This window comes from Leuresthes tenuis, unplaced genomic scaffold (genome assembly GCF_036924035.1).
Source record: "Leuresthes tenuis unplaced genomic scaffold, fLeuTen1.0.hap1 SCAF_9, whole genome shotgun sequence".
In the NCBI taxonomy this organism is placed as follows: Eukaryota; Metazoa; Chordata; class Actinopteri; order Atheriniformes; family Atherinopsidae; genus Leuresthes; species Leuresthes tenuis.
Window position 1 is genome coordinate 5,503,187 of NW_027325363.1, and position 27,161 is coordinate 5,530,347.

The 27,161-nt window shown below is 43.3% G+C and overlaps 2 protein-coding genes across 5 annotated transcripts; one reads left to right on the plus strand and one right to left on the minus strand.

Moving 5' to 3' along the window:
* The first annotated feature begins 2,482 nt into the window (after nt 1-2,482).
* On the plus strand, nt 2,483-3,690 carry cxcr5 (chemokine (C-X-C motif) receptor 5). Its single transcript, XM_072391990.1, has one exon. It carries the CDS (start codon nt 2,503-2,505, stop codon nt 3,544-3,546), a length of 1,044 nt encoding a protein of 347 aa, XP_072248091.1. The 5' UTR covers nt 2,483-2,502; the 3' UTR covers nt 3,547-3,690.
* Nucleotides 3,691-3,793: 103 nt separating this feature from the next.
* Nucleotides 3,794-27,161, minus strand: bcl9l (bcl9 like). Of its 4 annotated transcripts, XM_072391987.1 has the most exons (10): nt 27,039-27,161; nt 26,799-26,932; nt 13,216-13,292; nt 12,722-13,127; nt 9,402-9,521; nt 8,909-9,083; nt 8,679-8,763; nt 5,960-8,357; nt 5,584-5,838; nt 3,794-5,497 (listed from the first exon to the last, which is right to left on the minus strand). In XM_072391987.1, exons 4-10 carry the CDS (start codon nt 13,041-13,043, stop codon nt 4,344-4,346), a joined length of 4,509 nt encoding a protein of 1,502 aa, XP_072248088.1. In that variant the 5' UTR covers nt 13,044-13,127; nt 13,216-13,292; nt 26,799-26,932; nt 27,039-27,161; the 3' UTR covers nt 3,794-4,343. The 4 variants fall into 4 exon arrangements, with proteins under 4 accessions (XP_072248088.1, XP_072248087.1, XP_072248089.1 ...); XM_072391986.1 differs by having other exon boundaries at nt 26,799-27,161; XM_072391988.1 differs by lacking the exons at nt 26,799-26,932; nt 27,039-27,161 and adding an exon at nt 14,346-14,455.

Below are 27,161 nucleotides of genomic sequence, written 5' to 3' on the forward strand. Positions count from 1 at the left end.
ACCTAACTTTCCAGAAAATGAGGTAAGAAGTAATTAAGAGTTTAAATTTGTGTAATTGTTATTTCAAACAATTTCCCACAGAGGCTTTTGTTTTCTGCTTACACTGAGTCATTCTATTTAAAATGTACTTTTAGGTTCTCAGATGCAGAATATTTCATGTTCAATTGGTAATTTCTGTAATTATAAATAATTAGGTATGATTGAAAGCAAAAGGTCCAGTCTTACTGTCATTTAGTCTGTTGTCAAATGTCCTTTAACCTTCCACCGGATACAATTTAATAAGTGTAGCATAAACGTCTGGTAGTACACTTGGATATTTTGAATATTATATTCAACCTTCACCTTTGTTAAGATATCTTTTATGTTATGTGGATTCTGTGATTTCGACTACACTGCTGAACTCTCAGAAGATGTAAAGGGCAAAGTACACTTTGAATCACTGAACTGTGAAGACGCATCCTAGCAGATGTGGGGTAGTCAAATTTAATCTTTACTGCATCTTACCAAAGAGTCAAGGAAAGGAAGAAATTACTTGTAACACTTCCTATATTGAAGGAAAGTGTGGAGTTTTTTGTGCACGTAGAAGTGAGAACAGGCAGCCCGGTGCAAAGGTCTTGTGCCACCCATTTTCTTTTTATATTTTGCTTTCAAGCAGCCAGACTTTCTGGTAATCTTTCAGTGGTCTTCATCAATAGTACTTCAGGCTGTCAGTGGGTCTTCAAAGTCATTTTTTCTGCATCAGCTGTTTCCTTTACTATTAACCTTTGTACTCAGCCATATTCAGACAAATGTTTGTTAAGTGACTCAACATTGATCTATGAATCTTTAAAGCATAAAATGGACGTCTAATTCAAGAGATGCGTTGACACAACTTAGAAAAGAAGTTTTAAATTGGATCTTTAGGCTCTTTGTTACTTGCAGCCTGTCACAAAGACATTTGTTCCCAGTTCTTTAGTTTCATCTCTGAAAAACAGCAAAGATGACACAGTTTGACAGACAGAAAATAGGATTTCTGCAGCAACAAGATATTGGCAGGAAAACTTGGCATATCTCAGCATGGTGTGCAGTGTGTCCTTAAAACATTTGAGGAAACTGGACAAGTGGAGGACAAAAGAAGAAGTGTCAGGCCTAAAAAACTATCTACAGCAGATGAACAGGATCTGAAAGTGATGTCCTTAAGAAAGAGGAAAAAATCCAGCAAAGACCTGACAGGACCTGAGAGATGCATCTGGACCTTCAGTTGATCCATCTACTGTTGGCCCAAGCCTCATCAGAAATGGTCTCCATGGAAGGGTGGCTGTCAAGAAGCCATTCTTAAGGAAGGGAAACAGGGAGAAAAGGCTGAGCTATGCCAAATGACACAAGAAGTGGACTGAAAATCAGTGGCAACAGGTCTTATGGAGGGATGAATCCTCCCCAGAGCCCGGACCTCAACATTATTGAAGCAGTGTGGGATCATCTGACAGAGAACGGAACAAAAGGCAGCCCACATCCAAAGAAGAGCTTTGGGATGTCCTTCAAGAAGCCTGGAGAACTATTCCTGAAGACTCCTTAAAAGAATGACAGAAAGCTCCTCTCCGAGGGTTCAGGCTGTGATGGAGAATAAAGGAGCTCAGACCAGATATTCACTTTCAAACTCATTAAAACTGTATAAACTCCGTTTTTACCTTTATATACACGTTTTTATATAAAATGTGTAACGTGTTTATTTTTACTTCTACATGAACTTGTCATTACAAACATAACCCTCTATCTTCTTTAGTACAGGAAGTGTTACACAATTTTCTTTTCTTGTCTACTTTCAAAGCAGAAAATGCATTTAGATTTGTGGTCATTTTGATTAAAACTACACCGACTGTGTTGTTCAGTGTTGCCTGTAATATTTAGATGAGAAAGTCAGAACAGTGTGATGATAAGAATGGTTCAGTTATGATGTATTTATATTGTTATACACTTTTCATCTCTCAGATGAGAGTAATCTGTTCTCAAAAAAAGAAAAAAAAGACTTTTTTCCAGTTTAAATCTTTTTATAAACATTTTCTAACATGCCATGTGTTTTTCATAGTTAATTACTTCAAAGTTATTAAAATGGGATAAATGGCTGTTTTAACCACTTTTAGTAGATACAGACTGAGTGAAAATTTTAATTTAGATGTAAATTCACTGAAGTCATTTTAATAGTTAATAGTTTTAGTTTTTCAATAACGATTAGAAAATGTTAATATAATAATTCTGCCAAAGTATGTTTTGCAAGATTTGACCCAAACATAAGAGCAAAAAAGCAGAAGTGAGAAATATCTGGCCTATTCAGTGTTTCCTGCCACCTAATTTGACTCTGGGGAGACACAGCAGGAAGCAACAAACACTACAATTAGTGTTTTCTTTTTTTCTTAAATTCATGGGTCATATCCAATCTTTGTGAAAAATTATATTCTGCAAGTTTTTCTGCTGAAGAGCTGAAATCTGTCATGTCTAAAACAGACTGTTTTTCAAATATTCCAGATGGGCGATTATGAAAACTACACAGACTACAACGAAACCAGTGACTGCGATGATGAGAGCAAGGTCATGGAGAGCTTCAACACCATGTTCCTGCCTGCGTTTTACAGCGTGATCTTCCTCCTGGGCCTGACAGGGAACGGCCTGATGATAACGGTCCTCCTGAGGCGTCGGCGGCTGCGCATCACAGAGATCTACCTACTGCACCTCGCCCTGGCTGACCTCCTGCTCCTCTTCACATTGCCTTTTGATGTGGTTGAAATTTTTGCAGGCTGGGTTTTCGGAGAGCTTCTCTGCATTGTGAAGGGCTTGATTAAAAACCTGAACATCTTCAGTGGGAGTTTCCTCCTAGCTTGCATTGGATTTGATCGGTATTTGGCCATCGTTCACGCCATCCCCAGCATGCAGACCCGACGTCCAAGAACAGTGCACCTGACATGCTTTTCATTATGGCTCGTCTGTTTGCTTTTGTCATTACCGAACGCTGCGTTTCTCTCCGTGAGAGATCCAGCAAACACGTCTGCTTTGGAATGTTATTATTTTCGTTTTGATGTGAATGCACACAACTGGGTTATGGCCAACAGAATCTTACATCACGTGTGCTTTTTCTACTGTCTGGCGGTCATGTGCTACTGCTACACTGCACTCGTAATTACTCTGTCTCGGAGTCATAAAAGCCAAATAAAGAAAGGAGCCGTTCGACTGGCTGCACTCGTCACACTTGTATTTTGTGTCTGCTGGCTACCATATAACATCACCTCACTGGTACAAACTCTGGCAGAGCTGGAACTTATGAGGTATGACTCCTGTAAATCTTTCACCTACCTGTTCCAGGCCATCGCTGTGACAGAGAGCCTGGGGGTTTCCCACTGTTGCCTGAACCCTTTCTTGTACGCCTTTGTTGGGGTGCAGTTTCGCAGTGACCTGATATACTTACTTTGTCAACTGGGCTGCAGCCGTATCTGTCTGCCTTTTATCAGAGTTGGGAGTCACAGTCGAGTGTCTATTTCTGAAGGAACAACAAGCAACAGCAACTTTAACAATTAAAATCTTCCGTTCATCTTATGTGTAATGACTGAAAACGCTGCGACGTTGCTCAGTGTTCCGTTAATATACTACAGATTGCTACTTTGACTGCATTAAACATGTTTACCCTGTCCACAAAAGTGCCATTATTCATTTGTTGCTTTGTAGATTTCTATATTCAATAAACATTACTTTATACAGAAAACGTGTCCTTAAGTCTGTCTTATGAAAGAAGCAATTAAAAAATAGCCAAAACAATATCAGATTGTTATTATTCTATTTTTAGACTTCTATTAAAACACAGTTATACAGAACAACTGCAAACAATCACAAATTGCATCTTATGTACAGCAAGTATATATTATATATATATTATATATATGTAATATATATATATATAGATTATATATGTATATATATATTATATATATATAATTCCTTTGCACAACAGTTTGGTAGTTGGACAAAATAAATCAATGATATTAAAACAAATAGAAAGTTGAGGCACTCCTCTCCTGACTGCCACTCTGCTCCCACAACAAATACACAGATTGTTTGAAAATTTACACATTTTACAGTATTTTAGAAAATGGCTTCAAATTTGTTATTGAACAGTGTTACAGTGCTTTTATATATTCAATTTTTCAAATCAGGTGTAACTCAAAATTTGAAGATTATCGCTGATTTGCTCTTTTTTTAAATTTTTTTATTTTTTATTTTTTTATCTCCTTGACAACACCTACAAGAATAACAATGAAATATCTGGACACAATGGGAAGTGAATGCATGTTTTTTTCCCCCCAGTTTTTTGAGCCGGATCAGAAGGGCATATTGGCCATGCCTCCAGTGCCATAGCCAATGGGACTTTCCAAAGACATTCCCCGCTGTCTGAGAGACTGTGGGCCCATCATACCCGACTGCGGGTGGGGAGGGGCCCTCATGGGGCCCTGGTGTCCAAAGGGTTCCCCTGGAATTGACACGCCTCGCTGTTTAGCCTGCAACATCATAATGTTTTGCTGTGTCATCATATTATGTGGGTGCTGCTGAGGGGGCATCATGCCGGGGTATGGATTGGAGGGGTGATGGAGAAGGCTGTTGGCCATCATGGCTTGCTGTTGCTGGAGTTGCTGCTGAGGCATCAGGCCTGTCCTACCCATCATATGCCCAGGGGGACACATGGGGCCCATCCCCCCACCAGACACCATACCCCTTGAACCCCCCTGAGGAATGCCCATGCTTTGGCGTATTCCACCATGCGAGGGGTGAGGTGGCAGCTGCTGCTCGGCCATACTCTGCAGGCTTGCTAAGTGGGGATTGGACGATGGGCCACTGCTGTGCTGTGGGCCTGAAGACAGCTGTTTGAGGAGCTGCTGTGGAGTATGTTGCTGGGATGGTGGCCCTTGATGTGGATCACTCTTGGGGAAGTACTGAAGGGTGCTACTGGGCTTATCAGAAGGAATGATACGGGAGAGATCAAACTCAGGGATCCCTGTGTGGGTGGGTCGTATGACTTCACTTAAATCCGGACCATCGCTCATAGGCAGAGAGCCAAACGAGTCCGAAGGGTGAGAGGAGCGTTGGTGAGGATGGCCTTTGCTAAGCAAGTGTAAATGCTGATGAGGGAGAATATCATCATTAGATTGAGAGAAATTCTGTGGCATTCCTCCAATTGGTGAGTGCATGGGCCCGTGTGATGGAGGCTGCATGCGAGGAAAACATGCCATCTGATTCTGAGGCAGCGGTGATATGTTGCTGGGCCCCATTCCATCAGGTGCTCCTCCTCCCATGATAACAGAATTCATGGCAGGCATGCCCATGTGGTTTGGGGATGAAAGCACAGGTCCTGAGGTGTCATGGGAAAGGTGCTGTTGAGCTTGGTTGACAATACCCATGGGGCTATGTGGGTCACTGTGGGGACCAATGGAGCCCTGGGAGACGAGCATCTGTGATGTCTGAGTATTCCCCATGTGTCCTGGTGAGAAAACAAAGCAAATATTAAAACCATCTCTTTCCAACCCACGTGTTATCCGTCTGTCACAGTATTCCTTGTTTTCATACCTCCAATACTGACACCAGACAGAAGAGGTCGATCTGGTAGCATCTCATCATCAGAAGTGGCGATTGTTTTGATTGCGTCATGATAGAGAGGAGTAGAACTGGGAACGGCATACTTGGACATCTGGGACATAATAAGGGATAAAGGATTCTGAGATGGCGGGGCGTCAGGAGAGGAATTAAACGGCAAACTGGGATTCATTGAGCCTGGCTGGCTTACAGGGGTGGAGTTGGAACTCCTTGGGGGAAGTGACTGGCCTGCAAAGAACATTGAAAAAAATATTATTATCACAGCAATAAAAAAAGAACAGCATTCATTATGGTCAGAGAAGACAATTCTCTGATCCATCAGCTCTTTTGAGCTTGAATTGGAGTGTACCTGTTTCAGTGGAGCTACTTCCTCCATTACCAATTAACTTCCCAGTGCTTGGACCACCTGGACTTGGAAGAGCCGTTTTAGGAGAGGCCCACCCTGGAGATCCCACAGCCATGACTGGAGACTTGAGTCGTCCAGGAGAAGCAGATGGAGAGTGCAACCCAAGGGTGGAAGACCCCATTATTTGAGGAGATTTCACTGAGGAAGAGCATGGAGTCCCGGCACCAGATGCAGGGGGAAGAGGGGGGTGGTGCCCTGCTGAAGAGATTGGCGACTTCAGCCCAGGAGCAGAGGGGGAGGGTAAAAGAGGAGATGGTTTCTGATTGAGGGATGGGGACTTGAGCTGGTGAGAAGGAGGCCCTGAAGGGGAGGTCAGGGGGTTGCCACCGACTGACATGTCAGAGGCGTGCCTTGGACCTAGGTCTGCTCCTCTAAGGCCTCCAGTCAGCGGCATGTGACTAAGCCGAGATGTACCTCCCATTTGATTGGGACCTGGCTGGTCAGGCCCAAACATCTCAGGGCCAGGTTGTTGAAGATACGGTCCATCGACCTGTCCTCCAGGGAAGGGACCATGATTTGGAAATTGGAAGGTGCCATCAGGTCCCGGGATCATTCCCTTATTTCCACCTCTTCCATTTTGCGAAGAACCCATTCTTGAAATCTCTCCAGTGCCAAACATCTCACCTAAAGACGCTCCACCTGCATGACCACCTCTGACCCTCTGTGACAGCATCATCTGCTGCTGTTGCTGAATATTCATCTGAGGGTTTATGCTCATTGTGACATTGCTCCCTAAAGGAGAATCCACCAAGTCTCTCATCTGAGGACCCGCTCCAGGAGAGCCCATAATCTCCCGTGAACTAGGAAAGTCCATGGGATCACCTCGACCAGTAAGTGGACCCCGGCCCATACCCAAATTAGGAAAGTCTGGGCTCCCGAGACCATCCATAATTCTTGAACCCAAGTTTCCCTGTTGCTGCTGTTTAGCTAATCTGTCTAATTCAAACCTGGAAACACCCTGCATGTGCCGTTTCTCCATGATCCGAAACATTTCCTCCCTTGTTAAAAGCTCTGGGTCACCTTGCAAGTGTTGTGGAGGCCCATTGGGGTAGCAGCCATGATATTGACCTCCTCCACTAACGTTGTTGGGCATATCATCCAGCCAAATCATTCCCGGACGGGTGGGCCTTTGGGGTCCTACACCTTCCATTGATAACCCCCCTCCTGGACTACAAGGGAAGCCTCCTCCCCCAGGCTGTCCTCTCTGCATCTGTCCGATGAACCTTGGGCCACGGGGTCCCTCTTGGTGCATATCCAACATTCTTCCATTTCCACCCATTCCACCTCCCATCATATTGGCAGGACTCCACTGTTGGTCTCCAGGCTTGCTGTGGTAGGGGGGAGGGGGTCCTCTCATCATCATTGGACCTCCATGCATACCCACCTCAGTCATCATCCTAAAGTGCTGGGGATGTGCAGGGGGCTGTATTTCCTGTTGTCGTCTCTTTTCCTGATAGTATTCCTCTTGAAGTTTCCTCCAGGCCATTTGCTCTCGTGTGAGCCCTTCTGGCCCAAGTAAGGGACCCATATCCTCACCAGGGGAAGACATTTGGTGAAGGGGATGTTGTGGAAGGCTATGGTGAGATTCCATTTCAGGGCTGTCAAGGGCTGTTCCACCAAGGGACTGTGTTTGAGAAATTATGGACTGGAGGGGCTCTTCATATTTCTTCATCCCACCCACAGGAGCCAAAGCTGAGGATAACATATTACCACTACTGCAATTTCCAGAGTTGTTAGTACCACTGTCAGTTTCCTCAATACCACTTCTATCAGCATTGTTGCTATTATTCAGGTTGGATGGGTTATTTGGAGCATTGCTGTTGGTACCTCCTGGTTCTCCAGGGCCTCCTCCTGCTCCACTACGTAGAAACAGCCTCTCTATGTCTCTAAGGGTCTGCAAAGACCTCTCTCTGTGCTCAAGCTGCTCCTTAGAAAGGCCGTCGCTGTTCCCTGGGCCACTCCGCTGGACTGTATCACTCTGTAGGTGTGTGGATAGGATGGAGGGACTCCCCGATGGGGATACGGTAGCAACAGGGAGTGGCATGCCTCCTGTACAATCTCCATTTCCAGGATCTAGGCCTGCAGGTGTGGCCGTGCTTCCTCCCTCTGACCTGTGGGCGGCAGCACTGTTATTGCTGGAAGCTCTGCCGGGTCTAGTTTGAGAAGATTCATTATCAGACTGTCCTGCTGAAGATGGTGTCCCTGCAGGAGGCAACGAACCTCCAACTCCTGCAGAGGCTGGCCGTGGAGTTCCACATTGCGATTTAGGGGTTCCTGTGGCTGGAGAGCTGCTGGAGTTTAGCTTCTCAGACAAGCTGGGAAGCTTCCCTGGTAGGTGGCCCTGTTGCAGAAGAGTTAGAAGTTATTAAAATGCCATTACTACATCTAGGTTCATTGTCTCCCTCTCTCTGTCTGTTAGCCAGAAAACACAAACCAGAAAAAACTTTACCTTTTCAGTATAATTCAAAGCAGACTCAAGAGAAAAATAGAAACAGGAACAATGAAATAAGTGAGATAAAAATAGCTAAACAAATCAACCCTGCCACACAGTATGCACCTGTGCTCTTCACTGTGGAAAAACAGATTGAACCCCTTTTAGTTGAACAGGTTTAGCCACAAAGAAAGAAAGAAAAGAAAAACATCTTTAATTTGAGTGTCTGACCTGCTCCAACTTGGAGTGTGGAACATTTTGCTGGTGAAACAGAAGGATGGAATCGGCCTGCCCTTTCATTACTGCCTCAGCAGCACTGTCAAGAAAATTACCAAAAACACATTAACTAATCCCTGAAGTTACAATTCAATCTTAAATGTATTTGTTCATAAAAACAAAAAAATGTCTATTTGCATATTGTTAACAGACACCTGACTGTCGTGCCTGTAAAGACTTCTCACCTGTTTGCTAAGCTGGTTGTGAATACATAAACCACTTGCTGTGAAGGCTGAGGTGGCTCGGCTTTAAGCCCTGGTCCAACCCCACATCCCATTATTGGAACCCCTGGTTCAGACATGTGTCCTGCTGACAGGCGATCAGAGAGTCCCTGGATAGGACCTGCCAGCCCTCGTTCACCTGGGGAAAATCACAAGGCATTAGTTCATCTCTTAGCATTAGTAGCTTGGATCTCAAGGTCTTCACTAATGCCTCCATTTGGCTACAACACTGTAACACTAGATGGAGCTAAAACACATGTAAAGTCAAATCAGAGGTAAGGGATAGTCTTCCAGGCTGACGCCTTCCTTCAGTTTTTCACTGTATGGATGACCTGATAAAGCTCTTGCAAAGAAAATAAAGCAGAAAGGTGGCTGGATTTTTCTTCTTTTTTCACAGTTTTTCTTCACAATTACACCATTGTTAGTGAGGATGATACACGTATGTGGACAGACTCACGCTGGGCTGCAGCATGTGGCTTGTCTTCATCATCCGTGTCCGGTCCAGAGCACCATTCATCTCCACTGTATGGCTGTTTCTTTGTCAGAACGCAGCGCCGCTTACTGCGCATAACACCCTCTAAGGAAAAGCACACACAAATCGACATTTAGACTGTCAGACTACTGTCCTTTTAAATCCTAAAATGTTATTGTTTTTGGTCAGTAGTCACCTATGGTTCACACCTGCCAATGTTCCTCTATTAACTAATCAAACATTTACTTGCTGGGAGAGAGCGTTTCAGCTTACAGTAACTAATTACTTTAAATCTGAGCAGGATGCAAGTCAGATAATCCCAATTAAAAATGGTCATTAGCTGCATCATGAAGTCATGTTAGTAAAACAATCAATAGTTAGGTCAGGTGTAATTATGGATTACTTTTAACTAGAGCTACAGTGTACACACACACACAGTTGGTTTTATATATATATAAATCAAACTATTTTGCATTTTATTCAATGGCCAAGCTTTCTGGCTTTGTAAAAAAATGCCTCACCCCCCAATAGATGACTGATTAATTAACAGTTGTAAGGGATGTGTCAGAGGTAAAAAAAAAAAAACAGAACATGTAATCACCTTGTATTTTGCATTTCTACAACAAAGTTCTATATCTATATATGCAAATGAGTCTGCAGTTCAAAGAGAGCGCTTGCATAGCTTAACACCCTGTTGCACCTGAATGACTGACAGGAAACATGGCCCCAAGAGAGCTGTCAGTAGAAACTATGAGAAGAAACACTCCCTCAAGGGGGTAATTCGACAAAGAGTGGGGCAAAAGATGTTGGTTGTTCCTACTTAAACGTGTATAAAGAACAAATAAAATGGGGAGGTTGTAAAAGGGAAACATACAGGTCGACCAAGGAAGATACCAAAGACAGAAAACTCAAAGCAATATGCCTGAAAATAGAGAAGACACAACAAAAGAAATTAAAAACAGGCAGGAACTGCAAGGAACTGGTGAAGGAAATGGGATTTCCATCCAGAGAACCCAAAGCTAAATCATCCTGAACACCTAACCAGAAGAAGGTTACAGAGGGCTAAAGAGAAGCAATCATGGACTGTGGATGTGATATTCAGAGAGGACGCACCAATCTGCTTTGGCCAAGGAGATGATGCTGGAACTTTAGTTTGATGTAGGTTCAATGAAAATGAAAATAGGACTGCCTGAAGAAAACAAGCACACTTCCAGAATCATTGACGATTTGGGGTTGGTGTCAGGTAAAGGATTACCTCTACAGGAAATGCACAGGTGGACACTTTCCGTTCAAACTTTTCTTCACGAGAAACGAGTCGACTTAGTGACATGACAGATCTCAGAGTTCAAGTTTAGGGTGGAAACTGAAAAAACAAGGTCCGCTCCATCCGGCAAAGCTGATCCCCAAGAAAGTTGAGACCTGACTGATGATGAACACCGTTTGTCCATTATTGAAGTTCTCAAAGAATTTAAGGCATCATAAAGGCCGAAGGAGGTCCAACAAAGTATCAACTGGGATTTTTGTTTGGTTCATTAAGTAATTTTTTTCGACTTGATCTGAATAAAAAGAGAAAAAAATGCCAAAAATAACACGTTTGTCATTTTACAAAAGGCAGAAAGTTAATCTGTTAAATAAAATACTTTTCTGTCAAATCTTTGTCATTTTTCCTACTAAATAAGAACAGCTGAATAAACATCCTCCACGACTGCTGACTCCAAGTTTCTTACCAGAGCTGTACATATTACACACCAAGTATCAGAAATAAGGGATAATTAGCAGCTGTGTTAATCTCTGCATTGTTGTACATGGTTTTATACCTTGCTAAAAGAAGCTGATTACACCAACATCAAGCATGGCGTTACACTGTAACCTACAGGCTGCGTTTCAAACCAGCAGGTTATTTTGACCAGTGTAAAAACAGCTTTATTGTGCAGTGTTACTGACTTAATGCCGGAAAGCTGCCTTCCCATACACGCACCAGTTAATCTTGGGTACCCACAGAGTTAAAAATCAGTGAATATACAGTAATAAAGTCCTTACACTGGTCAACACATACTAACATGTGAGAGTGACGTTTAATCAGCATTCAGACCAGAGTCATTTGATATTTGTTTTCGTCTCACATGGAGGTTCTCAAACTTACGACAACAGCTCTCAGACAAAAAGAGACTAGACTGATCCTTTCTTTTTAAAAACCTGCCTTCAGCTGGCTTGCTTCAGCCGGTGGACCCGCGTTAAAAACAACACACAGGAAGCTGTCATGCTAGTACAGTGAAAATGACAGCAGGAGGAGAACTGCTACCTTGTCACTATAGATGACCTTTGTTATAGTTACCAGCAGCGGCTGGTTTATCTAGGAAGTCCGGCTATTGATCAATGTCATGCTCAGAGTGCTCTCCACACAGTCTCTGTAGGTTTCCAGGTGGATTTGAGGAAGGAGTCTGTCTACTTTTATTTGTCCCCAAAAAAAAAAAAAAAAGTTATATGAAACCAGGAGAGATTTATTTTAAATGATCCACTCCATCTTCCTTTCTATGAGCATCTGTTGTTCTGTGTGTTGGAACCACACCTCTCCATCAGTGTGTTTGCGACATACTCTAATCTGTTTTAACACAAATTCTGAATACTTCTGTCGCTCTTACACAATTCAGTAAAATGTATAATACATAATGGGCCTCCAGGAAATCAATGTAACTAAATGTCCTCACAAGTACTGAAAACAGGACTGCATATTTGTGTGTGTGTGTGTATTTTAAGGTTCAAGACATGTACAGGAAGCCCAAATGAGTTTCACTAAACACATTAATGTCGTCTGCAACCAAAACCTCACATGACGACTTGAATGAACAACAGCAAACAAATGCAAATCGAACACTTTTCCCAGAACTACAAGCACACAAATATTTTCCTACACACTCAAGTCCTGCTTTGATAACAGGATTACCAACTTATCACATCCCCATGGCCCGTCTCTCCCTCTGACGTTTTATTTTTATTTTTTTTTTTAAATATGGGACACGTCACTGCTGTGCAGACATGGCACAAACAATCAACAGCCAGGGGGAAATTCTGATGCTTCAGTGAAAGGTCAGGGCATTTCAGCAATAGAGAAAACAAGTCTGTCAGTCCTTTCAGTCCTTATATTCACTTCCTGCTGTGGAGGAGGTGAATGTACGTAATCTGGTGTTTCGGGTAAAGATCTGGCTGATAGGAGGTCAAAGGAAGTGAAATGTATATTTAGAACAGAGCCGCACGATCTTTGAGCCCCAGTTGGTGAAGACTTATTTCATACATGTATGCCCTACCTCCTTTGGCATCAGATTCCAGGACTGGAGGAATGGCATTTCTTGATTCACCAGAGTCGATGGAGACGCTTCGCTCCCGCTTTGATTTGGTTTTCAGCATCCCTCCGACGCCGCTCGCCGATTGGCCGACAGCCTTCAGCCCAGGGTTGCTGAGGGAAATCTGGCTGGTTTTGACTCCATGGCTGCCAGGACCGACTCCCTTTGAGCCCAGGTGTGTCGCAGCTCCCTGCTGCTGACTCTGGTGGTTTACACTGGGTACCTGCGATCGGCTGTCGCTGCTGACCTGCTTGCCATGATTGGCCAGTTTATTGTCTGTGTGCATTTGAATGGCTGGTGATTGAGGTGGATGTCGGGTATGGAGAACTGCTGTGCCTGTTAGAGGAGCTCACATTGCTCACAGATGACACTGATGGAGAAAACAGAGATGTCAGTATCAGTGTCCCGCACTACAATTTCATTTCAGGTCTTTTAAACTTTACAGTGTGTTCACTCACCTCTTCTCACCTAGACGCTCAGCTGATACTGCCATGTTTCTCTGCTCTCCAGGATGCTTCACTGACCACACACACATCTGGAAGACAACAGTACAATAATACCATCAGTGGAGGCAGATAGCAACCTTACAGTCAGAGTTTTCTGTCAGTGTATGTGTCCTCAGCCTGTGGATCAACAGCAGCTTCATGTGTGAAGACGGAAAAGACCGAAGAAGCAGTAAGAGTGATAAGAAAGCAAGGCCAAAGAGACGCGGGAGGTAACTGGCCCTTTAAGAGAAACAGATTATAACCGAGTTGGAGCTGGGGGAGGGACCTGAAACTCAGAAGTAGCTCAGCAGTGTTTAAGGTCCCACCCCCCTACCAAACACTTTGCAAACCACAAAAACTCCAGCGCACATTCTACAGCACTGTGCAGCACAGGCTTTCCTCTCTCCCTCAATCTGAGACTCATTCTCTGTTTCACACGTGAAGCACAGCACAGGAAAAAAGTCATTACCTGATAACGACAGATTGTAGCGGATTCTTACTTCTTCAGAATTATTCACATTTGCTTTTCACCCATTTCTGTTGGACTTATAAGCCAAGTTGGACTGGTACATCTGCTCTAGTTCATACAACAACAACAGCCTTAAAGTGAGCAGAGTTCAAGCTTAACATTGAGAATGGGGGACATTTTCCACCACATGAGGCTTTATTCTGGGTTCAGCTCCAAAGCTGCAAGCTGACGCCCTTTTGACACCACCACCTGCCTATGTCCATAACCTCAAGCTTCTGATTTTAACCTTTGCCACTGGGGTGGGCTTGTCTTAAGCAAAGAATTTGCATGCAAAAAAAAGTGTTTTCCCTTTTGATGCTATCTCATAATAGAATGAGAAAAACATGAGTCTATTCTTCAGCATCAGCATGTCTAAACAGGACCGTCCCACACCTGTTTCTGCCGAACAATAGTTGGTCAAAACAGTTATCACGGCCCGTTCAAAACAAACACGGAGCCCTGGTATTCGGCTGACATAATCCAGATCCTGTGTAAACATTTCCACTGGCTTCCATTTTTGGCCGATGATACAATCCCACAGCGCAGTAAAGTCAGCTGTCCCGCTCCAACAGAACCATCAGCACCACTTCCTCACCTTGACAGGTGATGGTAAACATAAAGCTGCAATAAGTCATTAACCAACGCCGGCTCAAGTCAGCACAGAGAGGCGACTTGTTCCCCGGCCGAGGACTTCATCACTCATTAACGCAAAGTGGGACAGTCCAACGTCGCTCCTGTTGACAAAGTGTGACTCACTTGCTTTGTGCAACAAAGGGGGAGGCAGACTAATCATATGGTGAGACACTGACCTTCGAGTGGACGCTTACGAAAAGATAGGCCTATCTGAAATGAATGCCAGTATGGTGGATATCAAGCAGGCTCATGGCCATTTCTGCAACAGCTGACGTGGTAACCAGTGAATCAAGGTAAAAAGGGAAAAGGACAAAGAATTTATATGAACTCGAGTTTAACATGGAAAAGGACTTCAAGGGTCATTTTTATCCCACTTTAACAATCTGTAGACAAGGAGTTCAGCCTCATACTACCACCATCCCACACCCTGCCACATCTGTGGGGTCTCTACAACCACAACGACTAAACAAGTCTAAAGCTGACCGAGGAGATTTCAGCTTCTCTTCAGAAATGATACAGAAACATGCCACTAACAGCATTAAAGTGCGTTTTTTATTTCTTAAAATCAAGGAAGGATCTTCAACAGTTGCATTTCTAGGATGCAACATCATCCAATATCGTCCAAGGACCCTCTGAAGGCCTTAACCCTTCATCTGGTGAAGTTTCAAGGATGCTTCTTTTTATCCTCTGTGTTCTCAGAGCACCCACAATCCTTTGTGCACGTCAAAGACGGTGCAGATTAAAGATGAAATAAGTTATTTGCTTGTTTTTAACTGTATTTCATACCACTGTGAAGCTGCTGGCATCATAATGTGCTCAATCAAAGTATAAAAAGCCATATAAATGTCTGACAGTTAATGGCTAAAATCTGGTTTATGCACCCCAACCTCCACCGGAACCAGAGTTGGCGCCACTATAGCTGGTGCTGTGTGCTTTGGTGTCGTCTTGGCCGGTTGTGCATCTCTTGATTTTTGTAAGCTGGTGTGCAACGCAGGGAGCTTCTGCAGGGAAGTCTGTCGCTACAGGCGTACTGTCAGCACCCCTGATAAAACGGTTAAAGCGCTGTACTCACATCACCATTTGCTCGCACTGCAGCAAGCAGAATCGCTGCTTTAAAGCTTTTTAACAGCCATGTCCGAGTGTAGGGGGAGCAGCTGATGGTGGAAATGCTGCCATGACCCATGTCCATTTGTCAGGGCCATTCCACTCTGTTTTCAGAAGCTAAGGAAGGCCGTGTCCTTACCACAGAAGTGTCCTCGACTTCGAGAAGTACCGAGCCTTTCACCTGTAAGAGACAACGGTCAGAGATAAAGCTAAGAGCTACTCAGAGGGGAGCCAGGAGAAGAACGGGTCCGTGGTCCAGGCTGCCACGCGAAGGTTCTTCATTTGAGGCAACGCAGCGACAGACAACTGACTGAAGCAAAAAGAGATGATTCTGCGACACCAGCTTTCTTTCTTACAGCACATATTGATCCGCTGTTGCGTTGCTTTTCTTTGGTAAGAATGAAGAAGCAAAGGCAAACAAAGACTGCTTCTTCTTTGGCACCGGCACACACTGTAACTATGTGAAAAGGTGAAAAGCTCCAAACTACATGAAAATGTGACAGATTCACATTTTCTATTCTACAACATTTCAAAAGTTTACTCCAGTTTCACCCGAGAGCCGCACTGAAGCCTGGCTACTGAGGACTCGGGCTCGCCATCACATGCGTTCCATGTTTGCGTTTAATGCTGATAGATATGATGTAATCACGTTCTTGCTGTTCATCAGCACCGAAAAAACGAATTAGATACACGGCAGAGCAAATAAAAGACTGCGTGTTCTTCAATCAGCTCAGATTTTTATCCATAAAAAGGCATCGAGTGATGTGACACACATGGAGTAGCAACAGTAAAGCTAATGGGTGCCATCTTCATTACATCCTGACCTCAGCACGCCACAGAATTTAACGCCTCAGCTCCAGAAATAATTAGTACTTAATTACGGTGACATTTCATTGATGCATTAAATCCAATCATCCTGGCTGATATGCAATTAATTGACAATAACATAAAGGTTGTAAAATCATTGTTAATATTCCTTTAGGGAGGGGTTCTCTTCTCATGTTATCCAGTCAGTTTCAGCCAAAGCAGGTTTGAACTCATTCCCGTTTGTCTCTGGCCTCACAGATTGTTGCCTCCTTATCAGACAGGCCATCATGCGTTTGGTAGTTTGATCTATTACTGGCAAGTAAACACGCTCTTAAATATTAATTCCTGCAACTTTAAAAGTCAGCCTGTGCTCAAGCTGCCCAACCAACAGATAAAACACCCAATGTCTGCAGACAGAGACGAACGTCACGCCTGAAGCAGAGCTGGCGTAAGCTCAATCAAGATCCTGTCTAACTGTGCAAAAGAGCATGCTGAAACACATTGGACATGTATAAAAACCAGAATGGCTTGTTGTGCAAAAGGTACTGCTTCTCATGACTAATCACACACACCTGATGTGTACATAGACCGACTAATCAAGGCGCTGGCGTCCCTCTTACTGAGCAACAGTAAACATTTACCGGACAAAAACCATTGTGGTCATCACTCGAGCATTTGAGTTTAATTCAATCTGAACTGCTCGGTAAATGGCCACACTCTGGAACAGAAAGCACAAAGGCGATAAAAATATTTCCTTCTGCAGGCTGCAGAACTACTTTACCTCACCAGCTCACGGTGCTAAGCGTGAGAAAAATAATCACCATAGGAAACACGCTGCTCTCACAGAACTGGCAGGAGACCCAATTAAAGTCTATTTAGCAACATTCAAGTTATTAGTAATGGTAAATCTAAGACTTAAACACTGGTACTATCAGCCCAGAGCACAGAAATTTGAGGATGAGATGCACAGTGATGTCAGTCTGCAATGGTCCTCACATGCAGATGCAAGCAAAAAAACAATAAAGCACAAGAATACATTACACAGAGCTGTCTGGGTAACCAAGTTAAACCCAGACCCCATCAAACTTAGCACAAACTAAAGAAAACCAAGCTGCTCTGGGTTTTAATGGAGCAAAAAGGAGCCCAGTGTTTACCTGGGGTACATTTTCAAAGGAAGATTTAGTTATCTGTCCTCTTAAATTAATATTACTATGCATCAGACACCAGAAACGTCTGCGATTGCACAATACAAGATGAAGATAAAAGATTTCAGTGTGCTCAACAGCCAAATCATACGCCTGTATCTCAGCCCACCTCAGAAAATAAGTCTGTATTTAGCTCATGCATGACTTGAGATCAAGTGGAAACGAAAGGATGTCTTCACAAAGACGAAGGAGTCAAAGAAGTAAAACGTCACGGTTTGAGATTTTCTCTGGAACTGTCCATGTTATGCATGACAAACTTTAACGTTTAAAAAGGAGCAAAACTGCTCTGCAAAGTGGAATTATCCAGGTAAAATCCTGCTTTTATACCACCTTCTGCTCAGTCATCTGAGAAGCACAAACAAAGTGAGCAGCTATTCAAATAAAGTAGTCAAGGAACTGACACCGACTTCATAACGCCTCCGATATGCGTCGTCTCAAATCAAACATCTTAGCGTATCAAGGATCTAAAAAATACCGCCTTAGCTTCAGGAAGTGCAGGCTAACAAATCAGTTGAATACATCCTACATTCGTGAACATTATAATGTTCATCTCTTGCTTTTTATCCTCACTTTAGGTGCACTGCATGGTGAGGTGCTTCTAATACTATTCCTATCCATCCCTAATGATGTTAATAGTGGAGATAAATATTGCAAACAGCCCTTGTGTTTGACCCCATCAGTAGAAAATATATCAAAAGTCTGGTTATAAATATAATATGGGGAGAAATTAAAAGGAATACCAGATGCAAAGTAAAGTAAAGGCATCGAGCAGTTCAAAAACTAAGTGAAACGGGTGATAATTACAGGATCAAAACATGTCATGCCTCCGACTGCAACAGAAGAGCTACTGTCTTTACATCAAGCAAAGAAAGAGATGTGTAGTAAACAGATGTCCAAGCTACACATGATCCATCATCATCCCGGAAGCTCAGTCAAGTTACTAAGATTGACCGAGATGCATCTGCTAAAGATAACCCTGTCAAACAGGTATTTATTTAAAACGCTGCAGTTAAAATGTGTTTCACCACTGAGCAGCTCTTTATTGGCTCAGTGCCAGTTGGAAAGGTTTCCACCTCCAGTCACTTTTCCAGGTTTTTAGCCACCGTTTTAAAGTGAATAAACTGCGACCAGAGGGTGGCACCAAAAGCTACGCTGCTCATGGTTATAAGTGTAAAAAACAACTGTGGGGGACATCCACAGGAGGAAAGAGGAGAGGAACTACTTTAATGTCTGGGAATATCTGGGATATTATATCATAAGCAGGTCAGTCATCGTTTGCCCGCTCAGAGCAGAAACAGCTGGCGAGTCACGTCATTTCAAATCTTACCAGGTCACATGTGACTCACAGCTGTTTCCACTCCCCCTAAAAAGTCCAGAAAGTCCTCTTCGATAATGGGAAAACGTTGCCTCAAGCGAGTGTAGAAACCTTCTTGAGCATTAGTGGAAGTCTGTTGGATCTTTATTGCTTCTTATTCACATCTCTGGAAACTGGGATTGGTTCCGTTTTTTTTTTGTTAATCCTCTTTGCATTCTTTGTGAAAACCTGATTCGCTCTGGTTAACTAACTGGTTCATATCTTTACAAGCATCGGACCACATTACAGAAAGAATCTCTACTGAAGTCACACCCACAAAGAGAAGTTTTAAACGCACGTCATCAGAGAATCATGAACTTTCCAAAAACCAGAAAAAAATCCCGTTGATGCGTGGAGCCAAAGAATCATGTCTACGTGCATATAAACCAAATATCAAACATGTCCACAAGGTCGCTGCTGCTCTTACGTCAGGAGGGAATAAACTTCTGCAAAGGTGATGTCTCACTCCGTCAACAAATGATGAGGAATAAAATGTTCCTCATTTCCCTCCGCTGACATTTGTGTAACAAATTCAATTTTAAAAAATTGGATCATGTCCAGATGTCTCCAATCAGCGTTCTAAACAAATAAGTGGAAATAATTCAATGAGTTTTAAAATCCACAACGCATGATCTTTACGTACGAAGCCAGGTCATTTACGGTTATGAAGATAAGTGCACAAAATGCAGGCCGACACACGCAAACGTGCACTGTTCAACGGGAGCAAACCCGCACGGCTCTCTGATACAGCCGGACGTTTCACTGTGAGAAAAATCTGCTGGAGTTACATTACCTTCAAAGAGAAGCTCATGCTGTGGTGATTAAGCTGAGGACACACTACAGCGAATATAGAATTTATAATTGCTGCGTATATATGAGGAGGGTGCATGTGAGATTTGGAGCTCCTATTTAGTCCCAGTGGATCTCACAGAGCGGTTATTAATAGACAACGAGAGTCCTGGAAAGTCAGGGCCGACAGAGAGAGCAACATATGAAGCCCAGTCTGAGGCAGAGGTCTCAGAGCCGCTGTGTGGAAGTTCTGAGGCCTAAGAGTTTAACAGCACTGATGAATGAGTAATGTGTGTGACATAGGAGCGCGTACAATTACACGGACACACAGCCGAGACGCTTGTGACATCAGCTGAGACGCTTGTGACATCAGCTTGTTAACAAACAGCATTTGCCCCTGGCGCCAGTGAGAATGTAGCCTAAAAGAAGGAAAATGAGTTAAATGTGCTCGGTCACTTTGAGCTCTCACTTAGGACAAGGCCACGGCTAACACAACATGTGTGACTGCCCAAATAAAGCCTCAGTGATGGACGCAGGTCCTGGCGTGGCATAACGAGCTGCTCTTACGTTTCTTTGGTTAGTTTTCTGTTGACACAGCCACAAAAAAAAAAAAAAAAAAACGCTTCAAGTTGGAGGTTCCTGCTGCGGGATACTTGATCTTAAACAGGTCCACTATCTCATGTTGTGTGTTTGACTTTGATTATTTTCCTTCAAAGTGTGTGACGGATTAGGTGAAACACAAGAAAGAGTACAATCAGAACATTTCAGTGATTTTTCTCCATAACTATTTCTGCTATAAACTACAATTCATTTACTTTGAAAGGCCTCTTCCTTCCTAATCAAACCATATCAGGTTGGTTTGGCACCACTTTTACAGAAATCTTTTGTTTTCCCTGCAAATGACATCTCACAACCATCGTTTTGACTCGACCTTATCATCAGTTTGTTCAAAATATTTCCATTTCTCATCTACATGTCTGGTCAACATCCTCTCAGATGACTGCTCACATGCCACAGGTGCAACTCCACGATAAATCCACCTCACAATGACTTCAACAAACACAATCATTGGTGGGAAAAGCTTCAGCAGGCCGCTTTGGCACCAGGAACAATGCTGTCTCTACCTCCGTTGGACTCTTGCTCACCTTTACTTGTGTTAAACGTGTTAAACGTGTGGCTTGTGCGGCCGTTGTAACGACTCCTTTCACATCCACATGAAACAGGTTACAAACAAGCCAAAATTGCCACTTTAATCACCACTGGCCACTTTCTGGGAAGTTAAACAATTTCATTGTGTTTCCTCCTCCTTTAACATCCTTGTGGCTGTTAAAAAGAACCGTGACAAATGTTACTAAAAATGATAAAAGGAGGACAGATCAGAGCACTTTGATTTGGGAGCACTGAAATGACCAAGATCTCGATGACGGTGAAACCGGTGAAATGACGTGTAATAAAAGAAATTCAGCAGCTTATTGTGTCATTTCTACAAACATATTTTACAGGCATATTTTAGGGCCTCTGAACATATACCAACAATGGGGCCCAGACTCAGGGACTGCACAAAGCTGTGGACCGCCTCGGTCTACTAATAACTGACCGACGAAAGCCGAAATAAGAGCAGACCTCTGGTTTCTGGGAAAACAAGCCGAGCGCTCTCACTGTCGTATTCAAATCAAAACCGTAAGAGACAAGAAACAGTGTCTGAACACACACACAGAAACACAGAAGAAGACAACCATTTTATTCCGTGAGCAGAAGTGTCTGAAAAGTATTGCAACTTCCAAACTTCTGGAAGGTCAGAAAATGTTGAGTCATCCATCATATCCCAACCGACGGTCACTCAAGGCAACCGGGGAGACCTAAAATGTGACAATACCTCCAACAGTTACAGCCAACTGCATATTTTTAGGGATTATTGGTGTCAGCCCCGAACAATTTACAACCTTTGAGTTGCTCCAGTAAAATCTCCCCATCTTTACTTCTGAGAGACTCTGCCTCTCTAAGGTGCTTTTTATGCTCAGTCATGCTGCCGACATGTTACCAATTAACATAGTTAGCTGCAACTTGTTCTCCCAGCTGTTTATTTTTCAGTCCCACTGGTACTTTTGCAGGTTACCATGACAACAAAACATGTCACAAAGCTGAGTAAACATGGGCCGACCACACAGGTATGAGGAAGCTGAAGAAAGGCCACAAAGTCCCATCCATAAGTCATAACGTCATCAGAAGACAGGCAACTCAAAGAATGAAGCGAGCAAAATGTGAACAAAGCAAAACCTTTTTATTCTGACATGGATGCAGCATGGCTCTCACATAAATACTGTGGAACCTTTAAACTGTTTGTTGTTGAGCAAACTTAAACATCTTTGCACAATCAGATTAAAACTGTAGACCGTAAACGTTGCTTTTTTTTTTTTTTAGACCTCGTGGATCGCTAAATGTAGGACGAAATATTTTTATTCCAAATATGGAGACCAAGTTTCCAACTTTTAATCAGAAGTGTTTCCTTGTACAAAGGCTTGACTGAGAAATGTAATTCCCTTTTCACACAGTTCCATCATTTAACAGCGGTTTTACGTATCACTGCTACGTTTTGATGTAAAAGGACACGATGAGCAGTGACATGACCAGATATGTTTCTTTCTTTCTTTTTACACTGGGGCAAAGCACAATGACACACTGAAGAAAAGAAGTTGAGGGAGCAGATGTAGATTTTGAACATGCTTCGATCATTTGTGTTCCAACGGGCTGGAATGAGGGATTTTATTGCAGCCATCTAAACACGATCTGTTGGTTTTTCCAGACCAACTGCGACAGCAGCCACCACAACTGGTTGGAAGTGAAGCGTTAAGAAGTCTCCAAATACTGAATTTATGTTTTTGCCTCAGCTTTAGCATAAGGAAGTGCTGGGTTTATTTTTTTTAGAGAGGGTCAAGGGTTGTATGCTTTCCAACACATTCTGGGAAGAAGTCCAACAAGAGCAGGGAAAACGACAAAACTGCAGCCTTAGAGTGGACAGAAAGCCTTATATTACAGAAGAGAAACAGCTGGGAAGCAGAAGACTGATGGACAGAAGCCATTCGCCCCATCTGCTGAGGAGAGGCTGACCAGTCTGTGCAACCGGACAAATAAGATGGGTTTTTAATCCAGATGTGGAGTGATTGTGAAACAAATAGAAAAAAAACATAGCAAATGCATATCAGGCTGTAAGGGCGCGTAGGTGGAAGTGTAGGCTACATTTACCAAGACTGCAGCAGGCAGCAAAGTAACAAGAAACATCCTGGCCTTACACATAAGAGAAGATACAGATGTTTTCAGCTGTTTTTAGCTTAATACCAACAATTTTCATCAATTCAAACGTTCCGGTCCCGATCACAACGCTTTGATACGATAAAAGCTTACCCAACATCACAGAAAAACTTTTCTGTGAGCTTAAATAAGTTGTTTTACCGGCTTGGACTGTCACTTTCCAAAAATGAAGCTGCAACAGATCTGAAACCAACACGTATTCTTTGAATCCGACTGCTTAAGAGTCGTGTTCATGCCCCTCCTCCCAACCATCCGACTTACATGACAGTCATTGATAACCCAGCGCTACAGAAGGAAGTTTTCCTGTCACCATTTACAAAAAGCAGCCAGGGCGTCACTTACCGCTGAAGAAGGACAAGTGGCAACATGAAACTACAGAACAGCGCCCCGTGTCTTACAGTGGTGATAAAGGGGTACTGCATGCACTGAAAAACCGATGCTAGGCGCTTGTATGTGACGACTTATGGATGAGGATGTACAGATTTAGTCTCTTTTATTGCATTTTCTGCTTCATAAGAGTTCACGAGTTTTGGGTGACTGGATACTGTCACAGTCTGTGGGCTTAGTGTTTGGTTTTTCTTCTTTGATTTCTTGAATCGATGTTCTACGAACCTCCAGCAAAGTTTCAGCATCTGTTGTTTCTGTAGAGCTCCTCCTATATGTTTAGTTAGTGTTTGCTCCGTTTCCTGTTTTATTTTGGAAAAGATGTAGCCCTTGTGCTTCCAGTCTGCATTCCACGCCTGACTTCCACTTCTGATTAACACCACTGCGTCGCTTTAGTCGGTCATCTGCTCCGTGTACATACACTTGTAGCTTTTCTTTTGTTCACGGACATCTTCACTCCTGTCTCGTTTCCGTTTTATTTTCGCTTCCCTGCTTTTGTTTCAAATCTTCATCATGGTCTACCATAGGGACAGATGCTTCCAAAGTGTTGTCCTGCTTAAATAAGCAAGACTTTCACTGTAAAATTAAGCCTAGCTGAATGTTACAGCACAGTATATGATGCTCCAACACCTGCAGATATTGTTCCGCATTCATGGTGCACTCGCATGTGTTGGTTAAAAGCCGCCCTTGTGATGAAGTGGCGACCAGGGTGTGCTTTTCACCCGATGTCAGCTGGGATAAGATCCAACGACCCTGAGTTGTATTAAGCAGGTACTGAAAATGGACGGATGTTAACAAAGGGTGTTTCTCCCCTTTAAATGGTACAGTTTTGAGTTATACTTTGTATGCAATAGTTTAGTTTTCAGAAGTTTTCCTGAGCCCCTGGAAGGATTTCTACAGCAGAATCATGCCAATTCAATAAAAATCAATGAAATATCTCAAATAAAAAAGTTTAAACGCTCCAACATTTTAAAATAATTGTAGCATATACAATGATTTGTGGACAAGTTCATTCGGCTTTTTATTACTTGTATTTTTGCACTAACTGGAATTAATTTGCACATATTGAGTCCTTGTGGCCAATTGATAATAGCTAACTGGTAGCAATGCGAGCTCACTGGTTGTGAAACATGCCATTACACTTACAGCAGGTTTAATATCTTGAATGCATCTCATCTTACATCTTGAAGTAAGAAGTAACAAGTCCAGCACCACATTTTCACTGTGTCAGGAGGAGTAAAAAAAAACAAAGATTCCTGTGACTGAAACCATGCAAGACACACTCTGTATTGGATTGGATGTTTCCTTATGACCACACTGAGTAATCTCATACTAAAAACATGTACTCAGATTACATTTGTCACAAGAGACTTTCTGAGCACAAGTGCTGCAACAAGAAGAAAACAGATGCGAGCATCTGATGTCAACATCTGCTTTCTTGCAACAGTGTGTCTAATCTAAAGGTTGGATCTGTAGCTGTTAGAATTATATCCACAGTTCCACCAAGAGGCATGTTAGTTTGCATGGAAAAGCGCTGCATCTTGCACTCTCACGGTGTCACAGATCTCACCGTGGTTCTGCAGTACAGAGTTCAACTGGCATCGTTCTCACTTGACTGAACGAAATCAAGTTAAAGAGCCCGTCTGGTTTCTGCGCTCTGCATCTGCCTGGTGTGACTAAATGTATTGAGGTCATTTGAAAGTTCTGAGGACCAGCTGACACTGAACTTTCCGCTGACAGGCCGTATGCAAAACATGCAAAAGATAAGCACACAGAAACAAAACAGCACCGGGATGATAATATGAAACAGAATGCAGGTGTCGGAAAAATGCTTTATCTGTCAGGATTAGACTGAGGCCTTGCTTTTGTCTCTAGGCCTGCACAGTGTCTTGGTATACTCTGTTAGGAAGTGTTCTCAGTATCACATTATTCTTTCATAGCTCACCTTTACAGTGCTCCCTGTAACTCACCCCAAAGTTCTCAGATCACCTAACCAGATAAGAAACACTTTGTCAGCAGCTCCCCAAATCTGTGTCGGCTCACACTGGAGCGGTTTGTGTGGACATGCATGTATTTATTCACTCAAATCAACTCTGCACAATTAAAAAAATCTTCTTGATGCTGCAACGCCACCACTGACGTAAAAAATGTCACACTTATTCATTGTGTTGCACAATGTTTCCATCACTGTCCAGCCTCATTTACATGGGCACTAGAGCAACAAAAAAGGCTCGAATTAATGCCTACATGGTAGGAGAAAAGTGTCATCATAAATAAAAAAATAAAAGTCCAAACAGAAGATGTTCAAAGTCGAGAGAGACATTTCACCTCCAGTGGAAAGGAACGTACAGTCCACTGGAGCCCTGGAAGACAATTCGGATCAAGTTGCAAACTCTGTTAGGTGCTATATATAGTTCACCAGGATATTGTAGATACACACACACCATGAGGTGGCTACACGCACACACTCATACACACACAGAGAAAGGAGAAGCTGTAGTAGCCCTCTCTGCAAACCTGTTTAAAATGCACCAATATCACACCTCATTCAACAGGCTGATCGCAGTATCATGGGTTATCAGTATCATTTAAATATATATGCAAATATGAGTGTGTGCTCAAATAACTAACACCAGCTCTCAGAAGCAGCATGTCAGCTTTCAGTCAAACAATCATAAGTACAGCTGGAACAGAGGTTCAGATTGTTACTGGTCCCAACATATTAATCTTATTTCACTGCACAGCTCTGCTTGTGCGTCAAACTGCATCACAACATCTAAGTTAATATTAGCTAACTTAAATGTATCAGGTGGCATTAAATCATACTGGCCAACAGTACAAAAGAATAAAGAATGAAGTGTAAAGCAGCGGTGATGTCAGCGGCTCGTGCCCCCACATGCGCGCCGTGGGTCTGTGGAAGTGACAGGTATCATTACGCAGTCTGTCACCCACCAGCACGGTTTAGCTGTTTAGCACAAACCCATCAAATGCTGCTTTGATTGAGTATGCCAGATTAGCTAGCTGACAAGCTAATGTTGCAAATGTACACATCTGAAAACAAAACAGTCTCGTCGACAGACCGAGAACGGTGACACATAAAGTTGAGCAAGCACCGCATTCTTGTGAGGAGAATTTAAGGACACATGCCCCTGACGTGAACCCCGGCGCTCCTGAGTGGAGACTTGCTGCGCCAGCCAGGTCCACGGGCTAACTTAGCATGCTAATTCACGTCTTCGCTAGCCTACTTGCTTGTAAGCTGACGTTGCCGTAGCACACATCTGCAAGCGAACCAATGCTAGCTAATGGGATTTGAACTTTGTTATTGGCTTGCTAGCGACGCGCCGACTTCCTAAAAAGAAGAGAAAGTTGTGCGGGTCCGCACGAAAAGAAATACCACTCTGAAACGAGCGACATGCTGGCAGTCCTCGGCAGTGACAGTGTTGTGAAATGCGGTGTACTCTACCCCATTTGGCTGCTGTCTGAGATCAGAAGAGGCCGATGTCAGGACTGACGGCCAGTCGACATTCCCCGGAGTGGCCGCCGCCGTCGCCACCGCTTGCTCCGCTCTCAGTATCACTGCGCAAGATGGTCCCGATCCTGTCGTTTGATAAGAAAAGGAGCTGCTGCAGTTTGACTCAGATGGTGATAAATAACATCGGCATGTCTACGCTGAAGTTTCGCTTGAAACCAGAGGACGCGTCACCTTGCAGCGGTTCATGACTCCCACTATTCAAGATGAAGAAGGGCAGGACGTTGCATTTCTCTGCGAGTCCATATCACTCCCAGCCGCTGACGATAATTAGTGTGGCCACACGGGCATCCGTAT

What these genes read in the sequence shown, in the direction of transcription:
- cxcr5 (XM_072391990.1), top strand. Translation starts at nt 2,503, where the DNA reads ATGGGCGATTATGAAAACTACACAGACTACAACGAAACCAGTGACTGC.
- bcl9l (XM_072391987.1), bottom strand. Translation starts at nt 13,043, where the DNA reads ATGCACACAGACAATAAACTGGCCAATCATGGCAAGCAGGTCAGCAGC. An exon ending in ACAACCAGCTTAGCAAACAG is followed by an intron (nt 8,764 to 8,908) that starts GTGAGAAGTCTT and finishes TTTTCTTGACAG; the next exon opens with TGCTGCTGAGGCAGTAATGA. An exon ending in AAGTAGCTCCACTGAAACAG is followed by an intron (nt 5,839 to 5,959) that starts GTACACTCCAAT and finishes TGTTCTTTGCAG; the next exon opens with GCCAGTCACTTCCCCCAAGG.